This window comes from Harmonia axyridis, chromosome 1, assembly GCF_914767665.1.
Source record: "Harmonia axyridis chromosome 1, icHarAxyr1.1, whole genome shotgun sequence".
NCBI classification, from domain to species: Eukaryota; Metazoa; Arthropoda; class Insecta; order Coleoptera; family Coccinellidae; genus Harmonia; species Harmonia axyridis.
The window spans coordinates 5,411,287-5,430,517 of NC_059501.1; the positions used below are offsets into that span (position 1 = coordinate 5,411,287).

A 19,231-nucleotide genomic window follows, 5' to 3' on the forward strand; every position below is an offset into this window, starting at 1 on the left:
AAATGTCTCGGAAGTGTAAGGTGAAAGCAGCCAGTGGCCCCTACTAGGTAATAGGAAAATGAAGCTGTAGAATCTTATCAGTCTTATCGTTGTACACTGGTGGACTCACCAGATGTCATGCTGTAAGAAATTCAGCTTTGCTTTTGGTGCCTCAACTGACTTCCCAAATACACTGCGCAAAAAAATTAACGTACATTATGGAAATCTCAAATTTATTCTACAACTGAAAGTGTTCTCAATGATAATTATTTTTATCAGAATTATGCATGCATATGTTATCCACTTTCAACGTTTTTCTTCAATACAGATGTTTTTTCCCAGCAGGAAAAAAAAAAGATGAGATTTTGAATGTATTGGCTCCATTCTGAAATCAGTTGTTCTCGATCAATTCTAGTGATCAATAGTTTTTCTTTCGTTTGATTTTCTACACTCGATCGCTATGCAATGCGAAACACGCAATTTGATCCAAGAGGAATGTGCCCAAGCGGTAGTTTTTCGAGAAGAAGGGTGGACATACACAAGAATTGCAGAAAGGTTTCCCATACAAGTGTGTCCAGAATGTTGCAGCGATTCAGGGAGACAGGTATGAATGTCCGAAGACCAGGACAGGGTAGACTACGGGTAACAACTGCCATTCAAGAACGTTACTTGAGAGTTTCTTCGTTGAGACAACGGTTTGCAACCGCTCGCCTCCTTCAAAATCAGCTTGAGCAAACTCATGGGGTGCAAATTAGCACTCAGACAATAAGAAATCGCCTCAGAGAATATGATTTTTGGCCTCGTGTCACGGCAAGAGGCCCAGCTCTTACCCCAGCCCATCGAAGGGCGCGTTTGTATTTTCCGAGAGAGCATATCCATTGGGAAGAGGCTGATCGGGAAAGAGTTCTCTTCACAGATGAGTCTAGATTCTGCCTCTACCATTGTGATCGACGTTCCCTTGTATACAGACGTCCACATGAAAGATATGCTCAGTGCAATTTCCTGAATAATACTGGTTTCGGGGGAGGATCGATTATGGTCAGTGGCGTATCCAAGGGGGGGATAAGGGGGATATATCCCCCCGGAAGGAATATCCATTAAATGTAACAACCTTATATATCACAATCTTATTATGAGTAAGCAAAATTCTTTGGAAAACTTCTTCAGAAGACGGAAAATTTGTTTTTCTTTATCCCCTCTCCCAAGGTCTATTTCTGGGTACGCCACTGATTATGGTATGGGGTGGAATATCTTTGACTGCTCGCACAGACCTAGTGGTCGTTGATAATGGAGCTATGAATGCTGATAGGTATATAAGGAACATTCTTGAAGAGCATGTAGTGCCATTTGCCCCATACATTGGTGAAAATTTCATTTTTATGGACGATAATGCCAGACCCCATCGTGCGCGCATCGTTCAGAAGTACCTTGAAGAGGTTGAAGTCTCTCGAATGGAATGGCCAGCAAGAAGTCCAGATCTCAATCCGATTGAGCAGGTTTGGGACAACCTCAATAGAAGGCTGAGAAGTTCAGAAAGTCATCCAGCTGCTGTTAATGACTTAGGAATCCAACTCAGAGAAATCTTGGAAGGATTAGATCAGAACATTTTAAGATCATTCATTTTGAGTATGAACCGTCGTTGCCGAGCTGTAATTCACGCAAGGGGTGGAAATACCAAGTATTAAATCACTCATCAGCATTCCAGTATTTTGAAAATTGTTTATTTCTCTTCTTTCACATAAGATTCGGTGAAATCCTGAATTTTTCTTCCATTTAATGTGTCTTGTATGGTTCAAAACCTTCCCGAGAGAACATAAAAAATAAGTTATAAAGTCAATGTAGAGTTAACTTTCATTAAAATTGAGATTTTCAGAAAGTACGTTCATTTTTTTGCGCAGTGTATAAAGAATTCGGGGGTTTCAATCAAGGCAATTTTAAGTAATGAATGGGAAAAACTCTGTCTACAATTCTAATTCAATTTGTTAGTGTTCAATATATAGGGTTAGGATCATTGAAATCAGGTGACCAATTTGGACTAAGCCAAAGTTTCATCTATAAAGGGTTAGAACTATTTAGAGGAGCCCTACTGGGATATCGAAAACCGTTAGAGTTATACAGAAATAAAGAAAATCATCGATACGATCTGTTATAAAGACCATGTAGTCATAAATTAAGTTCACAGAATATTCTCTTTTGGAAATGGAAACCAACACGAACAGCAACCTGTATAGTGCAAGTGTGCTGGTGAGTCCTTATATCCCACATGATCTGAAAATATAAGGGAAGCTCACTAATTGCTACGTCTGGCTATATAAAACTAGAAAAGCTGGGATTCGGAAAGGGCTAGAGCCTAGAGGTTCACAACTCTTCCGTCTTTATTCAGGTCTTGACTGCACCAGTTAGATGAAGAAAACGCACAAAGAGTTGCGATAATGATGTTGAAACCTCTCACCATCCTTACTTATTCTTCTGGTGCTTCTCTGAATTCAGATATTGCCTCGGATATTGCGAACATTATTGTGTTTTCGTCTTGTTTGCCGCAGTTGTGGACAACTTGTCATAAATTGACAACTTGTCCCATTGATTTGTTCCGCATTTGACTTGAAGTCCCAGAAATTTTCAAACCAGTTCAAAAGGTATGTTACATTTTAATTGGAATACTTCTTTCTTATATTCGTGCCCTCTCCGTCATCTGAGGTTAGCGATCACGTCATTAAAATCTCTAGTACTGGAACACTAACAGAATGAAATTGCAACCAATCTGAAGCAGGGTATTTCACGAGTAACTGTACAAGTTTTCTTTGCGAAATCAGCTCAATTCAGATAGTCTGAATCAGTTTGGAAGCAAGTATATCTTTTTATGAGATTATACGAATTTCCATCTTATTAGATCACGTCATTGAAGGTTTTGGTTCGCCAAAAAGTGATATTATCTTCCAAACGGAGTTGGCTAAGAATTATCTTTAAAGGTTAGATGTTACAGAAAGAAGCACAATTCAAGATAAAATAGGGAAAATTTAATTGTAATAGTGAAAATTTGTAGTGAAAATAGTTAAAAAATCACCACAGATTGTATAATTTCTTTAATAAAAAAATAGTTATCTGTTTTACTAGGCTGCAAAGTAGTAGATTGACTGTCCCGGCTGATAGTTCAAAGCCGAGCATAGCGAGGCTAGGAATTTAACCAAGGCAGTCAATCTGCTTTGCTGCTGAGTTGAACATATAATTTTTTCTTCGATTTTTTATAATGATACATGTAGGATATTGTATTTGCCAATTATTACAATTCCCACAATCTTTCCATTTTTCCTGTAGTGATAAATCAAATCGAAATTTTATAGAAATCGCAATTGTTGGTTGCTATGGAAATGTATATGTCAATGATGCTTATAGTTTGACAACTTATGAAATATCTGTCAGTTTTTTGGAGAAATATCGGATATATTTATATTATGGACAGTGATAGCGACTTATGTAGGATGTTTTTTTTAGAGCTATAGAACTTTAAATTGCAATAAAACAACGATGAATTATTCGATTGACATGAATTTTATTTATCCGCAAGATAATCTTGTGGCATTACATTTTAAATATGATTTATGGTATAAAGCGCACCAAACAGTAAGTTTTTTTTGGATGTAATGGTGTTTCGACATACACTTGAGGATAAGCTTCACTCCAAATGCGGCAATTTTTTTTTTTGACGTAGCCATTCAACCAGTAATGCACTTCATCTCTAAACAAAATAAAATGGACGTAGTGCGCAATACGTATTCCGCACAGAACCATTATTTTTGAAATAAAATTGCACTATTTGCAAGGGTTGTTCAGGCGTGAGTCTATTCATGATGAATTGCCAAACCAAACTGAGAACAAATCATTTGACAGCTGCTAAATCGGTCGCCATCTTGAACAGTAATGCCAACTTAAAGTTATATACCTCGAAAAAAAACACCCGTTAGATACTTACTCCTCCAGAAATAAGGAAGATGGCAAAAAAATTGATTGTCAGAAAATGTCGAATGTTTTATTCGCATTGGAAATAATCACTTTGCTGCCTAGGCAGGAAAAGTAATACTTTGGTGATTGATACGTGTCTGCAAAATAAATATTTGCTGTCAGTCGGAGAAAAAAGATTTCCCTCATTCAAATAAAATCGGAAGACATCCCTGTCTTCAGTATTGATTAAAACTCATTCAAAGGCAATCTGAATGAGCGCGATAAAGAAAGCGACACGAATTTTCACGAAAATCCGCAATGCAAACTTTTTATTTGTTTTCGAAGTAAAGGGTGTTTTTTTTAGAGCTATAGAACTTTAAATTGCAATAAAACAACGATGGATTATCCGATTGACATGAATTCTATTTATCCGCAAGATAATCTTGTGGAATTACATTTAAAATATGATTTCTGGCATATGACCGCCACGGCTGACTCGGATGTAGTCCAATCTGGACGTCCAATTTTCGATGACTTTTTCCAACATTTGTGGCCGTATATCGGTGATAACACGGCGAATGTTGTCTTCCAAATGGTCAAGGGTTTGTGGCTTATCCGCATAGACCAATGACTTTACATAACCCCACAGAAAGTAGTCTAGCGGTGTTAAATCACAAGATCTTGGAGGCCAATTCACAGGTCCAAAACGTGAAATTAGGCGGTCACCAAACGTGTCTTTCAATAAATCGATTATGGCACCAGCTGTGTGACATGTTGCGCCGTCTTGTTGGAACCACAGCTCCTGGACATCACGGTTGTTCAATTCAGGAATGACAAAGTTAGTAATCATGGCTCTATACCAACCACCATTGACTGTAACGTTCTGGCCATCATCGTTTTTGAAGAAGTACGAACCAATGATTCCACCAGCCCATAGAGCGCACCAAACAGTCAGTTTTTCTGGGTGTAACGGTGTTTCGACATACACTTGAGGATTAGCTTCACTCCAAATGCGGCAGTTTTGTTTGTTGACGTAGCCATTCAACCAGAAATGCGCTTCATCGCTAATGGACGTAGTGTGCGATACGTATTCCGCACAGAACCATTATTTTCGAAATGAAATTGCACTATTTGCAAGCGTTGTTCAGGCGTGAGTCTATCTATTTATGATGAATTGCCAAACCAAACTGAGAATAAACCACTTGACAGCTGTTAAATCGGTCGCGATCTTGAACGGTTATGCCAAATTAAAGTTATCTACCTCGAAAAAAAAACACCCGTTATAAATTGTACGAAAAAAAAAATCGCATGGTGGTTTTTCCGTGCAAACAGATCACCTCCTACCTACCTTTCGATTTTGACGAAGTTCGCGACCTTGCGTGAAAGAAATATCGACAGGTGCCACCGCATAGAATTATTGACCTGTTGTGTCGCCATTTTTACGAGAAAAGTTCGAGCCGTATTGCCTGCGTGACCCACGGTGATCGTTGCTTCCTGCTGCTTCGCCTGCTACGCTCAGAGCTTTTGGCCGTTTTCCATTAAGAGCGGAGAGATAGCCCAGAGGACATTTCTCAGGAATTCATTCAATTCCTGGACATAAAGCTCTTCGCGTTGGAACGATCTCGTCGTGTGCGGATAGCCTTAAGAGGATTGCGAAGATTGAAAATAATTTCACTGCAGACGATTGATTTATTGATTTCTACACGATAAAAGAGACTTATTTCACGTCAAGGCTTTTCTTATTCGTTGAACTGAATACTATACATATAGCTCTTTGATGAAACAGCAGGCACTTTGTTCTATTTACATTTTTTATCAATATAAAAGGAATAACTGTACCGTGAATACACTACTACTACTACTGAAGATATAAAACAACTTACGATACAACCTTACTGTACTTGCAAAAAGCATGAACAGTTATGACCAATGAGATATTGAGTATGTATTGAAAACTCCCCGGTCTAATGCACAGATGGTGATGCTAGTATTAAATCCATATGATTCTCAGTTAGTACCAACCTTCAAATAATACGTGTCAAAATTTGGCTGCAGTCCGACCATTAGTTAGTGAGATATTGCGTTGTGTAGCTACTTTTGTTATTTTAAAAAGATGGAAAAAAAATCGTGTATTATATTGCTTTTTGAAGGGAAAAAAAACACAGTTGAAGCAAAATCTTGGCTCGATGAAGAGTTTCGCTGGTCTGCACCAGAAAAATCAACCATCCTTGATTGGTATGCTAAGTTTAAACGTGGTGAAATGAGCACCGAAGACGGCGAACGCATTGGACGCCCAAAAGAGGCTTTCACCGACGAAAAAATCAAAAAAGTTCACAAAACAATTCTGAACGACCGTGAAGTGAAGTCGATCGAGATAGCAGACATTGTGAAGATATTATCTGAACGTGTACATCATATCGTTCATGAATATTTGTACATGAGAAAGCTGTGTGCGAAATGGGTGCCGTGCGAGCTCACAATCGATCAAAAGCAATAACGTGTTAATGATTCTGAGCAGTGTTTGAAGCTGTTTAAGTGCAATATACCTGAATTTTTGCGTCGATATGTGACAATGGATGAAACATGGCTCCATAATTTCACTCCGGAGTCCAATCGATAGTCAGCTGAGAGGACTGCACACGATGAACCAAATCCAGCGAGGAAAAGCACAACAGTCAGCTGGCAAGGTTATGACATCAGAATTCTGGGATGTGATTTGAAGAAAAAAAAAGGTTCTGTTTCATCAAGACGTGCGCCGTGTCACAAATCAATGAAAACAATGGCAAAATTGCATGAATCATTCTTCGAATTACTTCTTCATCCACCGTATTCACCAAATCTGGTCCCTAGCGACTTTTTCCTGTTCTCAGACCTCAAAAAAATGCTCGCTGAAAAGATATTGAGCGCCTATGAAGAAGTAATCGCCGAAACTGAGGCCTATTTTGAAGCAAAAGACAAATCGTACCTCAAAAATGTTATAGAAAAGTTGGAAGATCGCTATAATCGCTGTATCGCCATCGAAGGCAACTATGTTGAATAATAAAATCGAATTTTGCCAAAAAATGTGTTTTACCATGGTAGACCGGGGACTTTTCAATTAGCCTGTTAACTAAGGTGGCGTGAGAACACAGTAGCAACGCCTACATATAAAAAATTAATTTTCTTCTCAGCCGACAGGATGAAAATATTTATATTGAATCAATTGTTTTTCAGCTGTTCGAGTGAACGAATCATGTTTCTTTACGGAGCAATGTGAGACGGTCACCCCCCAAACAGAATGCCGGGATGGAGTTTGTGTCTGCCGCTTCGAAAAAATTGCCGTTTTGAAGTCCGACGGCAAGGTGGAATGCGTAGGTGAGTCAGAATGGAAATATTTATTGAAAATATTGTAGTAAATCATATTCACGACTCTGTAAAGTTGGAAAGGATTGTTCATAAACGATAACTAGTTCTATCGTCGCTAGTTCATTTGCGAACTGATGATCATTTGAATGGGAACTTCTGTAAAATATGATGAGATAAACGAGAGCATTTGATTCAGTCTGAGTTCTTCAGAGAACTAGTTTTATCGTCGCCAGTTCATTTGCGAACTGACGATCATTTGGATAGAACTTCTGTAGACTTTGATTCAGTCTAAGTTATTCAGCGAACTAGTTCTATCTTCACTAATTCATTTGCGAACTGACGATCATTTGGAAAGAACTTCTGTAGAATTTGATTCAGTCTAAGTTCTTCAGAGAATTAGTTCTATCATCGCTTATTCATTTTCGAATTGACGATCATTTGGATACAACTTCTGTAGAATTTTATTCAGTCTTAGTTCTTCAGAGAACTAGTTTTATCATCGACAGTTCATTTGCGAACTGACGATCATTCGGATAGAACTTCTGTAGACTTTGATTCAGTCTAAGTTATTCAGCGAACTAGTTCTATCTTCACTAATTCATTTGCGAACTGACGATCATTTGGAAAGAACTTCTGTAGAATTTGATTCAGTCTAGGTTCTTCAGAGAACTAGTTCTATCGTCGCTAATTCATTTTCGAATTGACGATCATTTGGATAAAACTTCTGTAGAATTTGATTCAGTTTAAGTTCTTCAGAGAACTAGTTTTATCGTCGCCAGTTCATTCGCGAACTGACGATCATTTGGATGGGAGCTTCTGTATAATTTGAGGAGATAAACGAGAGCATTTGATTCAGCTTAAGTTCTTCAGATAACTAGTTCTATCGTCGCTAGTACATTTGCGAACTGACGATCATTAGACTAATTATGTTTCATGTTACGTAGTACACAGTGAAATGTTTGCTCAATATTACAACTACAAAACAACCATTTTGAGTGTTCGAATTTTTAAAGCTTTCACTAACGCTCTGTAGTACTGCGATTTGAACGGGACTTGCTTCAGAGAATAATGACAAATTGCACGTGTTAACTTGCGACAAAATAATAAATAATAAATACATATCTTGAATATCAGTTGATCCCATTTAATTCTTTCTTCATCTTCAGCTGAATGTCAAGAAGGAAAATTGCATTTTCATCGCTTTATCTAACATCCGCCCAATTACATTTAGATGGCTTATATAAAACGCTGTTTTAGTTTTATGGTTATGTCGTTCTGCATAAGCTCCGCTCAAGAGGATAATCCAGCATTTATCGTCGATGCTTTCGACGTTGTGTTTGTAAAACAGAAGGCTTAACTCAAGTATGCATGGACAGGATCCTCCATTTATAAGACTGATGGACAAAAAAATGTGTCCTCAATTGTATCTCAAGAAGAAAAATATGGATGCGCCACTATGAGCTTTTGTTTGAAAATTTCTAGTATCTGGAGCTAATATTTCAAAATGCAACATACACACATCGTCAAAAGTCTTGGCCCCCCGTATCAACCCTCAATTTGTTGAATGTAACATGACAATTTTTTGTTTGTGGAATCTTCACTACTTTATTACTTAAATGAAAACAATAAATCAGCAAAAAAATGTTTCTTGTTCGGCAATTAATGAGAGTTGTAATATGGAGAATATTCTCAATTTCTCATTTAGACCGGGCAAGTATAGTAGCCCAACATCAAGAAGCTTTGTCGAACCACCAAGTTGTGCAACGTTTGAATATTCCACGGACTTAAGTAAGGCGCATAGTGGCCCTTTTCCTGGAAACCGGCAGCGTTGACCGAAGACCGGTGCCTAGTCGACCCAGAGTAATATCTGCAAGGGAAGACCAACATATCGCAAATTTTACTCGAATAAATCGAACGGTATCTGTAACAGCCCTTCCAAGTCATTTGTTGAGGACCTATAGATGAGTAGTCTCAACCAGTACCATAAGGAGACGGTTGCATTCCTCAAATTTAAGGGCAAGAAGATTTTTAAAAGTACCTTGGCTATCACCTGGACATAGAGCTACCCGTCGGCAATGGGCAGAACACCACCAAGACAATGGCGCAGCGTACTTTTTTCGGCCGAGTCACAATTCGTTTTACAAAGTGATAGTCGACGAGGAAGGGTTTGGAGAGGTCCAGGCAGACTAGAGCAACTTGATTTCGCCTGGGAAGTTTTGCCCTTTCAATACAGATCAATAATGTGCTGGGGGGTATAATGTTCGGTCTCCGTACCCCTTTTATTATCGTTCAACGAACAATGACTGGTGCCATATACGTAGAAAACATCATTTAACCAATCATTGTACCTCTGGGCAACGAATTTAGGCATAATTTCATTTATCAGGATGATAACGCCTCACCACACTGCACACGAAGGGTTCAAAACATTCTTCAAGAGAACAATATCCAGAGAATGGACTGACCAGCAAATTCTCCAGACATGAACCCAATTGAGCACGTATGGTATTACTTAGGGAGAGTAATATCCAATCTCCAAAACCCACCTTCAACTTTTCAGGAATTAAGTTTAGCCCTTCAAGAAGAATGGAACGATATTCCTGAAAATTTTATTGATGACTTGATTCGTGGGATGCATAGACGTATTGAGTTAGTTGAATGAAGAGATCGTAATACGGACTATTGGATTTGGATTCAGTTGAGGTATAACTATAATTAATTCAAAATAAATACTCGATAAATTTAGATTTTTTCTCACATTTCCTATTCTGTTTCATCCTGCATAAAGCAAAGAATAACAAACAAAGATTTTCTATCAGATATATTGCAGTTGGAATAGAGGAAAAATATTCATCTCATTTCCAGATGTGTGTATATGTCACAGATCAGTCGCCCATACAATTATTATTATCATACAGTAAGAGTTAAGATTCCTATAAATAATCTACCCAAGTTAAGCATTACAGTTTAGGTTATTCCAAAATATCTTTAGCTCTGGCTCTTTCAGCATACATTTCGTATAAGGTAAGAAATCTAAAAGCGCTCGAGAAATGTTACTTTCCGCTACCACAATAGCGAGTTCCCAAAAACAATATACAACGCACCAGGACTTGACACCAGAAGAAAGGACAACTCTAGAACGGTGATAAATCTTGAGTGACGTAAAAGTAATGAACCTCTACCCAAAACATCGCTGAGCTTTTACACATCTGCTGATTAGTCGGATAAGGATAATTTCGAAATGGGACATTCCTCCAAAATTGTTTCTGTTCTGTCGTGTCTGCTACAACGAATGTTCTTGTCCGTTTATGTACAGCTCTCTCCATCTGAATCCTCGCTTTTGTGGCTGACAGCTGTCCGTGATAAGCTCGTTTTGTTCCAAATGAAGGAAATCGTCGAAAAGTTGCGAGGAACAGACTGCAATTTGAGCACTTGCCAGCCCAGTTTTAATGAACGTATCGTTCATATCGTATCTCTTCTGGAAATATTTGAAAATAGTGAGTCACCCGTCGTCTGACCGAACAATGCTCGGAGAATCAATAAGTCTTCTATAACACTGCCCAACATTCATTTATGTTAATAGTAAATGGAGGTTATTCTGATTTCTTCATGTTTAGATGTTATGTGGAAACCAGAATGACCCTGTTTAATATTAATTCGAATGGATTTCCATTTTCCATGGAGAGAAGGACTAATAAATAAATATTCATTCCTGTGTCTGTTTTTGGGTCAAATGCCTGTTGATCAATGGAATAGGTAGATCTATAAGCCCGTAGTATTGTATTGATAGATCTCTGGAATTTGCAGATCAATATTGCCAATAGATTTATTGAGTCGATATAGAGTTAAGCCTGGATTGAGATATTCGAGTATTACATAATGTTATTGGATTAATTGAGTGCTGGAATTAATGAAAAAACGTCCTCAAATGCATTAGAAAAAATTCTCTTCCACCAAAATAATGCTCCTCAACCGCTCAGCACTTACTCCAGATCTGGTATCTACTGATTACTGGCGTTTTGCAGGCCTCAAAAGACTATTCATGGAATGAAATTTGGCTCTAATAAAGAATTACTGAGGTTGAAGCTTATTTCGAAAATAAAAAGGAATCTGTCTACATAAAAGGTATTGAACAGTTAGAAGAACGAAAGAAACGAAAAAGCCGATAAACTTGCAAAAAGGTTATCAAGGTTAACACCTGTTGGTACTAAGCTTTTCTGTGGGCTTGGGAAAAACCAGTATAGAAAGCGGTCCAACAATGGGAGAGGGACAATAGAAAAACTCTCTGAAGGGTCTTGCTCAGGCAAAGAAATTTGTGGTGCTTTCACTGACCTATACCAAGAAGCTCCTGAGCTACCACGAGCTGAGCTTCGGGTAATGGTGGGACTGCTGATAGGACACTGTTGATGCATATACCTTTTGTATCGCATGGGTAAGTGAACAGAAGAGATCTGCAGGCTCTGTGGAAAGGAGGTAGAAACAGCCGAACACATAGTGTGCAAATGTCCGGAGTTGACTGGCCTAAGAACCACTCACATGGAAAACTCAGTTCTGGATACTCAGTAATAGCCAAGGCTTCTAAGGATGCCGTTAACCATATCGACGGCCTTCCTGGATTTGAATAGGTAGGGTTATGAACAAAAGATCAAGATGGTCGCAATTCCCGTAAGGCTAACATAGCCTCAACGACCCCGTTTCAGTGAATATTAATAGAATACAGGAACGTTGGAGTAAGTGTATGGCTCTTTAAAGTGACTATATTGCCGAATAAAGTCGAATTTTCAAAGAAAAAATGTGTTTTCTGTTAAACCCGGGACTTATTAACTGAAGTGTTAGTCATTGTTCTTTTGTTGCTAAGTTGTATCACATTTTGAAATGGTGGAATTTGCAGTATTCAAACCCTTTTTTCCCACTAAAAGTAATTATAGAACGTTTTTGATAAATCCATAGCGATATCATTCTCAGATTTGTATAATATCGTCCTTTATCTAAGTCTGAAATTATATCAAAATAGCATTCATTATAACGATATCCCAATACAGAAAGTAACTACACCCTCCAATTGAATTCCCATATTTTCCTACCCAAAAAGAGCCCTGTTCTCTCTTCATGAAGACAATATACTCAAAACGCTTGTATATTGAATACATTAAGTTTTAGCTGTTAAAGGTGTTCTTGAAATTTTGAATATTGTTTCAATTTCACAACACGAAAACTTGGGATAGAGTGAAAATCGATAGACTGAAAGAACTTGTCACCGGTTAAGATTCTGGAGAGTGGGTTTCCGGTAGATTATCCATTCATAGGCTAGTTCCATGGGGCACTTTCATCAGATCCATTAATCTTCTCACAACTTTGGTTGAATACATCTCTTGCTAGGACCCTGAAGTATCTCTATGGAACATTAGGCACTGTATCTTCTCTGGAACTTGGCAACAGCTCATTTTGAAAGGTTCGATGAATGAACTCGGGGACTAGTATGTGATAAGTATGTGAATTTATGTGAATTCATAGCGAATTTAACTCTTCAGATTTTCTTCATGAATATTGCGGCCTATTACGAAGAAGACAAATACCAGGTGACTACTTTAGCTGTCCCAATTTCGTTGTCTAGTGAGAGGATCTCAGAACCTTCGAAATAGAAAAAAAAAGAATGGCAAATTTTCAGGTTCGATTTTTCAAAGAATTAATTTGGTGGAAACCGCAATCCCATAAATTCAACTGAAAATTTGAAAATGACATGGAATGAAAAGTTCTCATAAATTCTTTATTATTGGAGCTATTAACATGAAACAAAAACCTCCTACGGGTCCTACTAGTGTTCTCCTTTACACTAAAAACGGAGAAGAGCTGTTCGTTAATGTGTGTCAAGACAAAATTAAGCATCACACAATCTTTTTTCTTTTAAGTTTTCAATACCTTCCATGCCCGAAAATATTTGATTTGAATACTTCAACAGTTTTAATGGACTTCCCGTTACAACATGTTCAGTTTTCATCGTCCGCCAATTCGACACCAATTCTGTTCTCTGAGGAAATTTTCAAGGAAGCACTGAACGACATCAAATCTTGGCTTGATGAAGAGTTTCCAGAATCTGCACCACCAGGAAAATCAACCATCATTGATTGGTATGCTAAGTTTAAACGTGGTAAAATGAGCACCGAAGACGGCGAACGCAGGGGACGCCCAAAAAAGGCTGTCACCGACCCAAAAATCAAAAACGTTCAATAAATAATTGTGAATGACCGTAAAGTGAAGTCGATCAAGATAGCAGACATTGTGAAGGTATCATCTGAACGTGAACATCATATCATTCACGAATATTTGTTCATGAGAAAGCTGTGTGCAAAATGGGTGTCGCGCGAGATCATAATCGATCAAAGGCAACAACGTGTTAGTGATTCTGAGCATTATTTGAAGCTGTTTTATTGCAATAAACCTGATTTTTGCTTGGATATGTGACAATGAATGAAACATGGCTCCCATCATTTCACTCCGGAGTCCAATCGACAGTCAGCTGAGTGGACTGCACACGATGGACCGAATCCAAAGCGAGGAAAAACACAACAGTCAACTGGAAAAGTTATGGCATCAGTATTCTGGGATGCGCAAGGTATACCTAATATTCATTGATTACCTCCAAAAGAGCCAGACCATCAACAGCGGTTATTATATAGCGTTATTGGATCGTTTAAAGGATGAAATCATTAAAAACGACCCAGTTTGAAGAAAAAAGGTGCTATTTCATCGAGACAATGCGCCGTGTCACAAATCAATGAAAACAATGACATAATTGGGCTTAAAATTGCTTCTGCATCCACCGTGTTCGCCAGATCTGTCCCCCAGCGACCTTTTCCTGTTCTCATACCTCAAAATAATGCTCGCTGGAAAGAAAATTAGCGCCAATGAAGAAGTAATCGCCGAAACTTAGGCCTATTTTGAAGCGATAGACAAATCGTACTTCAAAAATTGTATCTAAAAGTTGGATGATCGCTATAATCGTTGTATCACCCTCGAAGGCAACTATGTTGATTAATAAAATCGAATTTTGCCATAAAAATGTGTTTTACTATGGTAGATCGGGGACTTTTCAATTGGCCTGTTAATTCAAACCTTGTACTCTCACCAACACCCAAACAGATCAGGACGATCAAACTTGGGGTACAACTTTTCCACTGACCTCGATTCTCGACGACCTCAATTTCAATCCCCGACTGCATTAACCCCGTTTCAACCCTTCCCAAACACCCCCGTGAAGCGATCCTGTCAACCGAGGATCGCTTGATCCGTTCTGCATCGGTTCGTGACGAAAACAAACACGAATCTCCCCCCACTACTCCCCCTCCCTTTGGGAAATGATGAGGCGGGCCGGATAGGATCCAGAGAAAATCTGCAATTTAATTTGAGCAGTCCGACGTCGTATTATTGGAACATTCCTCACACATTTTCTGAAGGAACGTCACGGAAACACCTGTGACTGTCAGCACTCAGCGGAAGCAAATACCGCGCTGCAGTGGAATCGACCCGTTTTGACTTGCTATACGTGTATAGAGAGAGGAGGGATAAAAGTGGGTTTAAAATTTAGCGGTTTAACGGCTTTACCGCATGAGTAATTATGCTGATACTACAAATTTTTCAATAGAACAAGATGCCTGGGCAACCAGGCTTCATTTTATTGAGTGCCTCGTTCATCTAACTCTTCTTTCTATCAATTCGTCAATGTTAGATATTGATAAAGGGTGTTTTTTTTTAAACTATAGAACTTTAAATTGCAATAAAACAACGATGGATTATACGATTGACATGAATTTTATTTATCCGCAAGATAATCTTATGGCATTACATTTTAAATATGATTTCTGACATATGACCGCCACGGAAGGCTCGGATGTAGTCCAATCTGGACGTCGAATTTTCGATGACTTTTTCCAACATTTGTGGCCGTATAACGGCAATAACACGGCGAATGTTGTCTTCCAATTGGTCAAGGGTTTGTGGCTTATCCGCATAGACCAATGACTTTACATAGCCCCACAGGAAGTAGTCTAGCGGTGTTAAATCACAAGATCTTGGAGGCCAATTCACAGGTCCGAAACGTGAAATTAGGCGGTCACCAAACGTGTCTTTCAATAAATCTATTGAGGCACGAGCTGTGTTACATGTTGCGCCCTCTTGTTGGAACCACAGCTCCTGGACATCAGGGTTGTTCAATTCAGGGATGAAAAAGTTAGTAATCATGGCTCTATACCGATCACCATTGGCGGCAGTCAATTTCTACTTTGCTGCCTGGTAAAAGAAGATGTCATTCTGAATAGCACTCTTTCTGAATGACTGGTGTTGTAACAGGCAGAATCACCATGTGATGTACTATCCAGGTTCCAGTCTCATCGTGCAAGCAAGGTACATAAGACACATAGGTACTCATGGGAGTATCATAGGAGGTTTATTTACAGAATAACCAAAATGTACGTCACGGAAACACCTGTGACTGTCAGCCGAAGCAAATACCGCGCTGCAGTGGAATCGATCCTTTTTGACTTACTACGTGTTTGGAGGGAGGAGGGATAGGAATGGGTTCAAAATTTAGGGATTCAACAGCTTTACCAAATGAGTGATTATGCTGATACTACGAGTTTTCAATAGAGGAAGATGCTTGATCAACCAGACGTTTAACAGTCCAATTGAGTCCCCTGTCTACCATAGTAAAACACATTTTTTTTGGAAAATTCGCTTTTATTATTCAACATAGTTTCCTTCGAGGGTGATACAGCGATTATAGCGATCTTCCAACTTTTCGACACCATTTTTGCAGTACGATTTGCCTTTCGCTTCAAAATAGGCCTCAGTTTCGGCGATTACTTCTTCATTGGCGCTAAATTTCTTTCTAGCGAGCATTCTTCGAAGGTCTGACAACAGGAAAAAGTCTCTGGCGAATACGGTGGATGCAGAAGCAATTCGAAGCCCAATTCATGCAATTTAGCCATTGTTTTCATTGATTTGTGACACGGCGCATTGTCTTGATGAAACAGCACCTTTTTTTTTCTTCAAATGGGGCCGTTTTTCAACGATTTCATCCTTTAAACGATCCTATAACGCTATATAATAATAGATGTTGATGGTCTGGTCCTTTTGGAGATAATCCATGAATATTATACCTTGCGTATTCCATAATACTGATGCCATAACCTTTCCAGCTGACTATTGTGTTCCTCCTCGCTTTGGATTCGGTTCATCATGTGCAGTCCACTCAGGTGACATTCGATTAGACTCCGGAGTGAAATAATGGAGCCATGTTTCATCCATTGTCACATATCGATGCAAAAATTCAGGTTGATTGCACTTGAACAGCTTCAAACACTGCTCAGAATCATTAACACGTTGTTGCTTTTGATCGGTTGTGAGCTCGAGCGGCATCCATTTCGCACACAGCTTTCTCATGTACAAATATTCCGGAATGATATGTTGTACACGTTCAGATGATATCTTTACAATGTCTGCTATCTCGATCGACTTCACTTTACTGTCATTCAAAATTATTTGTGAACTTTTTTGATTTTTTCGTCGGTGATAGCCTCTTTTGGCAGTCCACTGCGTTCGCCGTCGTCGGTGCTCATTTCGTCACGTTTAATCTTAGCATACCAATCAATGATGGTTGATTTTCTTGGTACAGACCTCGGAAACTCTTCATCAAGCCAAGATTTTGCTTCAACTGTATTTTTTTCCTTCAAAAAGCAATATTTAATCAGCACACGAAACTTTTTTCCTTTTTTTTTTCAAATAACAAAACTAGCTACTCACAACGTAATATCTCACAAACTAATGGTTGTCCTCGTGAAAGTTAAGGCTTATGCCAATCCTCCACAATCGATTCAAGTCCTTGGAAGATGGAATTCGTGGAGTTATCGAGGACATACAACTGGATATGTATCTGGTCATGGAAATTTTCATTAAATGCATGTAGAGATTGTCAAAATCGACAGGGAAATATTGTATTGATTCATGGAAAATTTTGCTATACTCGTAGAAAGTAGATACCAACATACCGAATCAATATCCATATAATATTCTTTTTGTCTAGTGCAGTTTCAACATGATTCCGTGATTTATTCAATTCGATATCGATCCAAATGCATAAGCCAGAACTGAAACAGAGATCCCTATCGTATTCTACACAATACTGGCTAGTTATCTGTGCCATAAAATATGGGTATTGATTCCAGTATCCAAACATAGGCGCACTGTGCACACAAAATATCATTTGTAAAGCCCACAGGTATCATATTCCCCCATAGAGATTAGCTGGATTAAATCCGATAAATCTTCGGAAGATAGAGGGCGCAGCGGCTAAGAATTTGTGGTGCTTAGGCGCCAAGAATCTGCAATTTATTTTCAACGAAAGGTAATGACCTTACGGCTTTCCTGAATGAACATCTATCTATATTCATAACTTTCGATGAAGATATTACACAAAAACTTCTCATCGACAAAACGAGAAATTGCGCGTTCTGGAAATTATTCGTCCAATAAAACCAAATTGCGTGGTGTTTTTTAGCTTGTTGCACCATCTTACTGGAACCACATGTCTTCCATTCCATATCATTAACTTCAGGCCAAAAAAATTCGGTAATCATTTGTTTAAAGCGATGAGAATTCACAATTTGAGTGACACCTTCTTCATTTTCAAAGAAGTACAGACCAATCTCTCCACCAGATCAAATTGCACATCATACAGTGACTTTTTGTGGATGTAATGGTCTCCCAGTACTCAGTAGTTATAATATATCCAATGTCACTCGAACTAGTCCATAAAAACGCTTGGCCAGATGTCCCTTAGAAGTGGATACCGCGATCCGCTAAATACCGGGGTTTATTTGAAAGTATTATAAGGCAATAAATTCACTGACTCCAAAGGAATTTCTGGAAACTTAGACAACCCTTGTAACGGGTGTTTTTTTCGAGGTATATAACTTTAAGTTGGCATTACTGTTCAAGATGGCGACCAATTTAACAGCTGTCAAGTGACTTATTCTCAGTTTGGTTTTGCAATTCATCATGAATAGACTCACGCCTGAACAACGCTTGCAAATAGTGCAATTTTATTTCGAAAATAATGGTTCTGTGCGGAATACGTATCGCGCACTAAGTCCAATTTGTTTTGTTTAGCGATGAAGCGCACTTCTGGTTGAATAGCTACGTCAACAAACAAAACTGCCGCATTTGGAGTAAAGCTAATCCTCAAGTGTATGTCGAAACACCGTTACATCCAGAAAAACTGACTGTTTCGTGCGCTTTATGGGCAGGTGGAATCATTGGTCCGTACTACAAAAACGATGATGGCCAGAACGTTACAGTCAATGGTGATCGGTATAGAGCCATGATTACTAACTTTTTCATTCCTGAATTGAACAACCATGATGTCCAGGAGCTGTGGTTCCAACAAGACGGCGCAACATGTCACACAGCTCGTGCCACAATCGATGTATTGAAAGACACGTTTGATGACCGCCTAATTTCACGTTTTGGACCTGTGAATTGGCCTCCAAGATGTTGTGATTTAACACCGCTGGACTACTTTCTGTGGGGCTATGTAAAGTCATTGGTCTATGCAGATAAGCCACAAACTCTTGACTACATATTTGGAAAACAACATTCGCCGTGTTACTGCCGATATACGGCCACAAATGTTGGAAAAAGTAATCGAAAATTGAACGTCCAGATTGGACCACATCCGAGCCAGCCGTGGCGGTCATATGCCAGAAATCATATTCAAAATGTAATGCCACAAGATTATCTTGCGGATAAACAAAATTCATGTCAATCGAATAATCCATCGTTGTTTTACTGCAATTTAAAGTTCTATAGGTTTAAAAAAACACTCTTTATAACCCAGTAGCTTAGTCAAAAAATAAAAGCGCTCATATTTGCTGGGATCAATTGGCCGCTTCAACTAGAAATGAGATGAATTATT

At 38.7% G+C, this 19,231-nt stretch overlaps 1 protein-coding gene across 3 annotated transcripts in view; it reads left to right on the forward strand.

Annotated features, from left to right (window-relative positions):
- The window catches only part of LOC123671060, a 106,689-nt gene that overhangs the window by 44,830 nt on the left and 42,628 nt on the right, over window positions 1–19,231 (forward strand). For all 3 annotated transcript variants that reach the window (XM_045604717.1, XM_045604718.1, XM_045604719.1), the window contains exon 3: window positions 7,132–7,272. In XM_045604717.1, the coding sequence (XP_045460673.1) occupies window positions 7,132–7,272 (141 nt within the window). The remainder of the gene's footprint in view (window positions 1–7,131; window positions 7,273–19,231) is intronic.